This window comes from Strongylocentrotus purpuratus, unplaced genomic scaffold, assembly GCF_000002235.5.
Source record: "Strongylocentrotus purpuratus isolate Spur 01 unplaced genomic scaffold, Spur_5.0 spur5_scaffold_8, whole genome shotgun sequence".
NCBI classification, from domain to species: Eukaryota; Metazoa; Echinodermata; class Echinoidea; order Camarodonta; family Strongylocentrotidae; genus Strongylocentrotus; species Strongylocentrotus purpuratus.
In genome coordinates, this window is record NW_022145614.1 from 20,785,858 (window position 1) to 20,797,146 (window position 11,289).

The 11,289-nt window shown below is 37.5% G+C and overlaps 1 protein-coding gene across 1 annotated transcript; it reads left to right on the forward strand.

The window, feature by feature from the left end:
• Positions 1-72: 72 nt before the first annotated feature.
• LOC576181 (pre-mRNA-splicing factor SPF27) lies at positions 73-7,247 on the forward strand. Its single transcript, XM_776520.5, has 6 exons — positions 73-207; positions 2,743-2,906; positions 3,312-3,473; positions 3,886-3,979; positions 4,573-4,610; positions 6,225-7,247. The coding sequence occupies exons 1-6, from the start codon at positions 133-135 to the stop codon at positions 6,454-6,456; spliced, it is 765 nt and encodes a 254-aa protein (XP_781613.2). The 5' UTR covers positions 73-132; the 3' UTR covers positions 6,457-7,247.
• The last annotated feature ends 4,042 nt before the right edge of the window (positions 7,248-11,289 follow it).

Here is an 11,289-nt window from a genome sequence, read left to right on the forward strand (position 1 = left end):
GCGCGCGGGTTGACAAGCGCAACCGAACTGAAAATAAATCTACAGCTGTTTTTGTGTCTAGCGCCATCTATCACAAAAAGCATTACAGTTTCGGACTACTGAAAGCGGAGCTAAAATTGACAATTAAAAACCATGGCAGGAGAAGTGATAGTGGATGCTTTACCCTACGTTGACCAAGGATATGATGAACCAGGGGTCAGAGAAGCGGTTCGTACTACGAATTACTCTTACTTGTATATTATTAGTCATCTATTTGCATTGAACTTGAACGAGGTGTCAGTGGATACGCCATACGGTACATGAAAGCTGATATGTGGGACCTAAGTAACACATGTTTGTCAGTAACTCCCGGCTGCGACTTTGCGTTTTACACCCTGGCCTGGACATTTTCCCGGTAAATAGCAATGAAACTGCTTGAATGAGTCTAGTCTACGCTCCTCGATCGGGCGCGCCAGTTCCAAATCGAATCGTACAGTTCGTTATCTCCAAAGTAAAGTGCGGTGCACGCCTCTGCGCCCATGAATCCGCCTAGACCTATGTTCAGATCTCTTTTTATCTACATGTGCATGTATTTTCAAATAAAAATTTCTTATAGTCATTTCTTGCATCTAAATCTTAACACACTGTCAAATTATCTGTTCAAATTTCTACTATTGTTTGCTTTAACTTTTACTACATATTTCTTCTTTATATAACTATTTATGCATACACATACTCCTGTATCTTTTGTATTACTTCTCTGACATTGAAGGATTAGATTACCTTCACGAAAAAAAAAAGTATATGAATGTAAAGCAGTAAATAAAGTGCAAATGAATTCATGTAAAACTGGTGTATAATTTCCTTTATATGTTATGTGTCTGTACATTACACTAGACAAAGTGATGAATGGAAAAAGAGAGAAAGAGAGGTCTTATTTATAAACAAATATCATGAATTTAAAATGAGAAAGAGAGGGGGTCTTAGAAACAAATATCATGAATTGAGAGCTAGAGAGAGAGAGGTCTTAGAAACAAATATCAAGAAATGAGAAAGAGAGGGGGGGGGGGGGGTCTTAGAAACAAATATGAAGAGAGAGAGAGAGGCCTTAGAAACAAATATGAAGAGGGGGTTAATGAGAGAGAAAGAAAGAGGGGTCTGAGAAATACATACGAGAGAGAGAGTGGGTCGAGAGAGAGAGGTCTTAGAAAACAAATATGAATAGAGATGGGGGGGGGGGGGGGGGGCGGGGGAGAAATGGGTCTTAGAAAACAAATATGAAGAGAGATGAGGGGGGGGGGGAGGTCTTAGAAAACAAATATGAAGGGAGAGGGGTCAAGAGAATTAGAGAAATTAGGTCTTAGAAACAAATGACATGAATTTAAAAAATGAAAGACGTGATCCCACAATAATAGAAAATGGTACGAGTGCAATATTTAAATCACAGTTTATGTATTACATTACCATTACACATATTATGTCGAGTGTAGTCTGTGTATGTGTCGATATGTGTACACGTGTGTTAGGGGGGGGGGGGTCCGAATCAGCAAATGGTTTGAAAGTAGGCTACACGTCAAAAATTGAAACCCTGAAGAAGGCGGAATTAAACCACAAAAACCATAATATTATTTGGTTTCTCTCTTTCCTTACTTTGATTAATTCCTTCTCTAATTTCTCTCTTTCTTTCAAGTTAGTTTTTGTTTTCTCTCTCTGCTTATGACATTCTTTGTTTCCTCTCTGTTCTTTAATTATTTATTGTTTTTCTCTATTTCCTTCTGTTGTTATTCGTTGTTTTTCTCTCACTCGTACGTCTCGATACAAAAGTACATGTACCGCGTACCGCGACACTGGACATATAGGACGTACGTTGAGCATTGCAGAAGAGCTACGTGCGCGCGCAATATCTTGTCATGGATAGACTTTTCCCAGTCGGTTCCTTGAAATTTATTGGGAAAAGGTCCAGGCCAGGGTGTAAAACGCATAGTCGCCTCCCGGCTCCCAATCCCATGAGCTCCGACGCGACGCCTTTGGCGTCGCTGCTCGAGAGCCCGCCTAGCCCTATATAGGAAAATGGGCGCTTGTTCAGTAAGGTATCCAAAATATGACCCGTAACTCCGTTGTGGAGATACCCTACTAAAACATACCCAAAATGAAGTAATGTTCATTAAAAATAAATGTCCAAATAAAGATCATGAGTTAAAAGTTGTTAATGTTATGTTTATTACCTGTTTTGTGTAAATTTTCTTGTTATTTTTGGAGTATTTTTCGGAAAAACAATGATATTATAAGTATCATAGTCTAGATCTACCATACTTCCAGAGAAACTTGAAGCTTGAAACTCTTAAAAATAAAAGGCATTTAAAAATTGGTCAAAGAATAAGAATGAAATGTCAGATTTTGCTACCATAGTGGTAGCAATTTGGGTACCTTCCATGGGTTCCTGGTGTTTTTTTAGTAATGGTGCGACTTACATGACAATTAAAAGCGCTGAACTTTTACACAAGTTCATGATGTTAGTTCCAGCTGAAATAGACATGTGGTATACACGTCGAAACTGTTTTTTGCGTTGCCAATTTGATAATAACTATACAGTAATAGTAATACAGTAATAACGATCAGTAAAGCAAACGAAGGTGCATGCACGGACGGACTTTGCTGATTCTTGCCAACTTCCTGCTTGCACACCTCTTTTTTCACTTTCAAAGGCTTCAGATGATGCAGTACTTTTTATCTATCTAGCTATATCTATTAATCTCCTTCTAGGCATATGCCCTTGTTGAGGAGGAGACCAGGAGATATCGGCCTACCAAGAACTACCTGGAGCATCTGGCAGCCATTGACAGCACACCGTTTGTTACTGAAGTCCTGAAGAATGAGTTTGAGAGGATGGCTATGAGGCAGCCCATGGATATGTTAAGCATGAAGAGGTACCGTAATGTAGAATATGAGAAAAATCAAGGATTCTGTTTGAAGAAGAAAAAAAGGAGGGGGGGGGCACAATTAAGAAGTCTCTGTCCAGAAAATGAAAAGTTATCACAATTTCTAGGTGCCCTAAGAAGTCTTAAACTTTTTAAGTGGGGCAAATAAGTTTTGTGCATTTAAGGTATGCCAGATTGGGAATAGGTTTTTTTTTTTAAGGGGGGTGGAGGGGAAGTGCCCCTTGTGTCCCAATCTCCCTGTTTTATTTTGAAATTTGAACAGAGTTGTGAAATTAAGTTTTTATTTTGGTCATCTCGTCTATCCAATATCATGGTTTACCACTTTCGAGATTACTTTTATTCTATCCATGGACCATGTTCTACTCTTTGCCTCCCCTTTCCCAACGCCCAAAGGTACGAGTTACCACCCCCTCCCATTGGACGTCAGAATGACATCACAGCCTGGACTGAGTGTGTTGAGAACTCCATGGCCCAGCTGGAACATCAGGCTGAACGAGTCATCAATCTAGAACTTCTCCAGAACTATGGCAGTCACGCCTGGAGGTCACACAATGAGTGAGATGATGAACTGTTTTTGTTATTTGAGAGGGCTGGTGGGATGTAGTTATAATTACTGATCAAGAATTGTATTATTTCTGGAGTGGAGACACATTTGAAAAAAGTTTAGACGTCAGAGACTTTCAAAATAAAATTTGAATATGACTGACACAAAAAACACAACTTAAACTGTATGCCTTTCCATGTTTTTTTTTCTGGTATAAATATGACTAAATTTGTGTTTGAATCAATGTTTTCAATAGCTAATATGAAACCGAAAGGTCCTGAAATTTGCAATAGCAAAGCACACTTGCACCAATATTGTCATTATTATGGTCGCCATCATCATCTAACATTATCGTCATTTCAAATCAGCATATTTCTGTGTTTGGTAATTGAGTCTTGTTTCCATTGTTTTAATTTAAATCAGTATCCTAGTAAAGATGGTGGAAATGGCCCAGCATCAGGTACAGGACATCAAGAAACAGATCCAGGAAGTCAACTGGAAGAGGAAAAATAAGCAGGTATGTGGCCAGTAAAACAAAATGAAAGCAAAAAGAAGAAGAAAACAAAAATTGGAGAGGACTATAGAGGTCTAGAGTGTGTTAATATGATCTGACATGTGACAGCAATTGTGCCAGGTTTTATTTCATCAAAGATATAGTGTTTTGGATACGGTTTTAGGCTAGGTATGGAATTAGCGTTAGCATTCAGTGTAGTGTTCGGTCCAAGGTTGAAGTATGCAATCGGGTAGATTATTATATGGAAATTGACTTAGGGACAGATGTCCATAACCATCTTTTATTTCATTCTAATTTCATTTTGGAATTATGAATAGGGTGGTCGTCTCGACAAATCCACATGGTTTTTTATGGCCACCCAATTCCAATAATGCTCTTATCTTATGTTGTCATCTGATGTATCACTTTATAGTTTTATAATTTTACCTTATTTTGTATTATTGATCGACTTATACTCTTATTCTGTCATGATTGTATTATGTTATGTATATTTTATTGGAATTGAATAAACTAAACTTGAACTTGAACTAAATTAAATATGTGATTAATGTTTGTAATTATACTTCACAAAATTATTATTTTTTTTTTAATTTCAGACTGCTTCAGGACCAGAACTCACAAGGCTGCAAGAAAGGTAATGCTTGTAATAATAAATAATGATGCTAGATTGCTAAGCAAACATTGAAATTTCTTGACTCCATAACAAATTCTTGAAAAGATGGAATGTAAATTGAAAGCATGTTAAGCAATGTCGCCAATACTCTACAGGAAAGATGATTTCAGACATGTTGCTTGACCACTGGATCCGATATAATCAGTAATAAAATGTGCAAAGATAGAGTTGCAATGGCAGCAGCACAAACACATTGACAAACACAAAAATGATCAAAGAACACTGAGACTCCTTCCACACTCTTACTCTGTTTGCATCTTTCTTTGGCTCATTATCTTTGTATACATTTGATTACCATGTATCATGCCCACTTAAAGGTACTTTGTCCCATTTGCAGGCCACAAAAAATGAAAAGGTTATATTGCAACGGCATTTGAAAGATAATCCTAATTTAGAACTTCCATAAAAATAAGGGGGCTTGAAAATGTCTTTAAGTGGGAAAAAACGACTATTAGTTGTCAAATCGACTTAGGAGCTATAGAGCCAGTAAGTAAAAGTCTGGTTTTTTCAGACCATTGTACCGAATGGTCGTACGTTTTATGCTGCACAAAGATTCAATCAGTTTAATTTTGGCCATGACAAGAAGTGGGTTATTGATGTAAACAAATGCTCATGTATCTTTTACAGCTCATTTTATGTATGTTATTACCAAAGAAGGAAAAAAGCCAGTCAGTCACTCAATAGTGTCTGACAATGAAGTGTAGCAAGTAAACAGGTTTCCTTGCATAATTTGAATATTAGGACACTGCTAACATTAAAATTTCACAGATAGGACATACATGACATATTCATAATTCCTGCAAAGTTCTACAGAATTTGATGTCGGCTGCAAAAGGGACATACCGGTAGTATCTTTAAAAGGCATTATGTTTCTAATGATAATAATCTGTCCTTGTATACAGTGCAGCTACTCTATGAATAACCTCTACTGCATCTCTATTTTGCATTATTACTGTAAACCAATATCGCTGGATGGAGAGCATTCCACAGTGAAGGCCTTGCATGAGCAAATGTTCTTTCCCATCGCTTAGTACTGAGCTTAGGAAGAACACAAAATTCTGGGTTTTGAGAGCGTAAAGATCTGGACGGAATGTAATGATTTATCAAAGTAATATTGTACTATGGAGCAGAGCCAGGAACACATTGAAATAAAAGCAAATTTGTTGTTGTTGAAAATAGCCATTTATTTTTAAATTTCTAAGGAAAATTGAGAAGTATACCTGCAGACAGTATACAAATATTACACATCAGTGAGGGCTTTAGTAAGAATTACCCACACGAGGTACCTTTGGAACAGTCTAACACGTCCGAGTCGATAGCCGAGGGTGTTTGGACTGTTTTGAAGGTACCGAGTGTGGGTAATTTTAGTAATGCCCGAACAAAGTGATGTGTATTATTTGTTTTATAAGATTATGTTTTATTTGTTATATGAAATGATGTTTTATAACATGATTTGGATAATGACTGGTCAAAATAAATGCCTGGTCACGTGTACGCTTTCAACCAATCATTTAATCAGGATCCACGTCATCATCTTATAATGCTCAATAATCTTGCACCTCTTTGCTTTCCCAGCTGGGCCAGCTTGGTGTCCAAGAACTTTGAGATTGAGAGGGCGTGTCTGGAGCTGGAGTACGACACCAGCAAACTTGAACAGCAGGTGGAGTCCCTGAAACCAAAGTCTGAAACCCAATATGGACAGGCTCACCAACAAAGCAACGATGTTCACATGGAAGAGAGCGATGAGGAGGAGGAGGAGGATGATGAGGACGATGATGAGGATGAGGATTATGCTGCTCCAAGATGATACTTCTGCCACCTTTACCTAGAATTTTTAGAAATGTTTTCATCGTGTCATTGGACATTGGACTCTTGTAAAAAAGACAGAGGTGTCACAGTGTAAATTGATCTGCTGATCTTTTCCATTGATAGCAGATGTAATGAATCTTCAGGAATGCAATGTATGATGGGCAAGTCTCATCTAAAGGCCGTCTGTACTAGTTTGGCTAGGAGGGATTAGACCACCCAGGGTAGTCACTGACAGGTGGCTATCTCATCAACTCAGCTCTCAATTAACATAAGAACAAGAGGATCATGGGGGACCAATGGTCACCAATGAGGCATTGTTTTCTATATAGAGGGAGCAAGTAGCTACAAGTGGTACAGTAGGGCTTTAACACAAATACCATTCAACAACTTCAAAGAACAGCTCCTCCCCTTACCCCATCTCTATACTCCCCTTCCCCTCCCCCACAGGAAATAACTGTATACATACCCTTCTCTGGTACCCTTCTTTTTTTTCTACATGCGAGATAAGTAATCGCAATGGAATTCCAATCAGTCTTGTATGTGAGCGAACTGCAGAAATTTTACTAATGACCGGTCATAAGTAAATACTTGACCGGTCATTAGTAAAATCATGTTATGAAATAAATAAAACATCATCTTATAAAACAAATAATACACATCATTTTGTTAGATCAGTGGTGAAATTACCCACAGTCGGTACTTTAGAAACAGTCCAAACACCCTCGGCTATGGCCCTGGGCGTGTTAGACTGTTCCAAAGGTATCTTGTGTGGGTAATTCTTACTAATGCCCTCACTGCTATGTATTATATTTGTATAATAAGTAATCACTGCATTGTACAATTCATTTCAAATGATTGATTCCAGTATTATTTTTGAAATTGAATATGATAGAGGATGAATCATTGGACACTCTCTTTAAAATTGATGCAATTTTTCATAGCTGCTACTCATTTGATTAAAGTTGGAGCTTTTCATTTTGTTTTTCTTTACCTTAACAAATGTTTATATGCAGATTTTGATTACTTTTGGTTAGTTTTTGTTACAAATTTAGTTAATTATCATATTTCATTTTGTTAGTACCTATCATGTTGGCTTCGTTACAATCCATCCCTGCTGTAAAGACATGTGAGACCTTTTTATGCCTCCGTTACGAAGTAGCCGGAGGCATTATGTTTTCGGGTTGTCCGTCCGTCCGTCCGTCCGTCCGTCCGTACGTCTGTACGTACGTCTGTACGTACGTCCCGTTCTCGTGATCACGTTATCTGAAGAACGGATCGATGGATTCCTACCAAACTTTGGTCATATATGTATCTAGCAAAGTCGATGAACTGATTAGATTTTGGGGTCACGAGGTCAAAGGTCAAAGGTCACAGGGCTCATTATGTATGCAAAAACAGCTCGTGATCGCGTTATCTGAAGAACCGATTGATAGATTCCTGCCAAACTTTGGTCATGTATGTATCTTGTAGAGTCGATGAACTGATTAGATTTTGGGGTCACGAGGTCAAAGGTCAAAGGTCACAGGGCTCATTATGTATGCAAAACGGCTCGTGATCGCGTTATCTGAAGAACCGATAGATGGATTCCTGCCAAACTTTGGTCATGTATGTATCTTGCAGAGCCAATGAACTGATTAGATTTTGGGGTCACGAGGTCAAAGGTCACAGGGCTCATTATGTATGCAAAAACAGCTTGTGATCGCGTTATCTCAAGAACCGATTGATGGATTCCTGCCAAACTTAGGTCATGTATGTTACTTGCAGAGCCGATGAACTGTGTAGATTCTTGGTTCATAAGGTCCAAGGTCATGGGCTCATTATGTATGCAAAAATAGCTTGTGAACGCATTCTCATTAGAACTGACAGATGGATTACTATTTAACTCTGGATATCTTGCAGAGCCAATGAGCTGAGTAGATATTAGGATCATGAGGTCAAAGTTCAAAGGGTCATATATGTATATGAGAAATTGTTTGTAATCACGATATTCTGAGAACCTGTTAATGGATTACAATTGAACTTGAATTTGAAAAATTTCTTCTGTTTTGGTTTGTAAAATTGCTCTATGACGGAGGCATCATTTTCGACTGCGCGCAGTCGAATTCCATCTAGTTTGTATTTATGTTGTAAATAAATTTTCCTACAACAATTCATCATTTTTATTAAAGTGTTTTATTCTTTATGACTGTTTGTTATTTGTTTTTACACACTCGCTACTGACTCTATGTTATGAATTATAACATATATACGGTGACAATCAGACATAGACGAAAGACTTCATGCATGGCTGATTGTCAATGAAACAGAGTTAAGTCTTTTGTCAATTCTGCTTGTTGCTACGGCAGGAAGCCGGTGAAAACAAACTTTTTAAATCAAATTATGGAAATGCAAGCATCACTTTAAACAAACAGAACTTTGTTATTCCTTAAACATATGAACCAGCTTCTTTTTTCTTTTCTTTTTTTTAGGGGGGGGGGGGGGTCTTGCTTTAAACTTGATGTTGCATACAGTAAAAGATTATAGAGGAAAGGTCGAGGTGGTAGATCTCAAGAACTAAACTATTGTGGGGAAAATTATATTGAGATTGTTTGAACATGTGGCATAAGAGAAAATAAAGAAGTTGAGTGTTGATAAAGAGAGGAGAATAACGTGAGCACTTTACATACCAGCTACACAGGCATAGAGCCTTTACAAAATTGGGGAAAGGGGTGGGGCTGAGGCATAATAAATAATGGCACATACAAGTAAAACCTTTTTTTTGGGGGGGGGGGGAGAGCAATTTTTGCCAATTTTTGTTGTTGCTTATGATGTAGATCTATGTAGATTAGGGTTTTACAGGGAAATAAAACTGGTTGTGCTACCAGCCCCCCCCCCCCTCCCCTCCCCCACACACACCTATACCAAATATCCATTCCGAGCTTTAAATTGGCAATGCAGAAATTTCGTTGACGGTTAATTGTACATGGCTCGTGAAGTCATCGAAATCCAAGTTCGTTTGAGTTCGTTGCATCGAAATCCAAGTAAGTAGAAGGATTTTCCGAGACCGCTGAATTGCACCGCCGTGCGCCATCTTGGATAGAACGAGCGTTGTGAAAGCGAACTGCGACTACGTGCTATGTGTATGCTCAACTTTCGTCTGCTAAATGCCATATTGTGCAGCTTTCAACTGCACCAATCGCCTTAAAAGAGGCTCTGGAATAACCTTTCATATAGTGATCACTTCATTAAAAACATGGCAAAAATAAACAGTTTTGCATGATAATCCGAACGCAGAAAGCCACAGACTAAAGCGTGTATTTGTACATCGGTCCCATCTATTCATTTCCATGTTTGTGAACTGTTTTCGCTCGAGTTCAATGACATCGGCTATGAACTATCAAAAATATTGAATTCCACAGAGCTGCAAAGTATTATAAACCGATAATATCGAATACATGATATCCAGAGAATACTGTACTGTTTTGTGTTTTTTTTTTTGGGGGGGGGGGGGGGAATCATTGGGGCATAAGCAGGTCACTTTCTTTGTTTGACTTGGTGAAACTTGGTTCAAGTTACTTTGAAGATTAACTTGAACTTATGAACATGTTGCATCGCGGCGCTGGTATTAATAGTGACACAATTTCCCGTGATTCGTCAGACTTTCAAGCATCATTGTAAGAAATTTACTGGAATTTACTCAAAATTTAAACCTTAAATTTGGACATTTAAATTGTTGTAAAACACAAGAAATTTTACTCATCAAAGTTGGTCATTGTGAAAGTTACGACCTGTCAGTCATGGCAGTTAAAGAAGCTACCTGCATGAACCTTCCTACGTCCTCTAAAACTTACTCCTCAGATGAATATGTGTAGATTAATATAGATTTCATATGGCCTAGTAAAGCACAGCACTTGAAATACAAATCAAGACAAAAAACACCAGGCAATATTTTGCGAAGCTCCCATTATTCTGGTACATGTATATCTTTAAAGACATATACATTTTGAAATATTTGAGGATTTCTGCTGTAAAAGGGTAAAAAATTGGTCAATCTTATTTATGTGTATTTTTTACATAATATTTCACCATTGATGAAATAAATATACTAATTCAAACAGACTATTTCATCTTCTCCTTCCCAATGAAATGACAGAATGTGCACTACAGGGATATAGTATACGATATTTATTACGATGTTTGCCCTATTGGTCTATTCTGTGTTTTATACATCTAGGCTTACCCAGAGAGAAAGGAATTGTGTGATTCTATTATTGACACTAGCCTGTCTTCTGTCTGACAGGTTTAGGTATAGTTTGAATCTGATTGCATAAATTAGATTTGAGATTAGAATTTGCGAAAGAGGCATCAAAGAAATTAAAAAAAAAAAACTGGATTATTGTCAACGTGTTTCAGGGAAAGGGATTTTCTTTAAATTTTGTATTTTTAACTTGACTCTGATCACTTATGGTTCCCAAAGCTATTTACAAATGTTTCTTGATAATGGATAATGTTTCGGTGATGGCATAGTGCCACATACATGTGTGTACAAACAAATTGTTTCGTCAAATTAGATAAGGAAGTGACTCATTATGTTGTATGAAAATCTGTATACAGAGGTTTACGGTGTATGCAAACGATCCCTGTTTTGTTATAAAATATTGTCCAATGATTTTATTGTTCAATGTGCAGTGTCATCTATTCTACACTATTGAATTCAAACTGTAGTTGCAATGGTTGTATCCATGTTTACCAACTGAAAGAGCTTGAGCTAAATGAAAGTTGCAACTTTCATCTAGAGTAAAAATCTGTTTTAAAAGTTTTCACTGAAATCACATGAATCCATACATTGCTT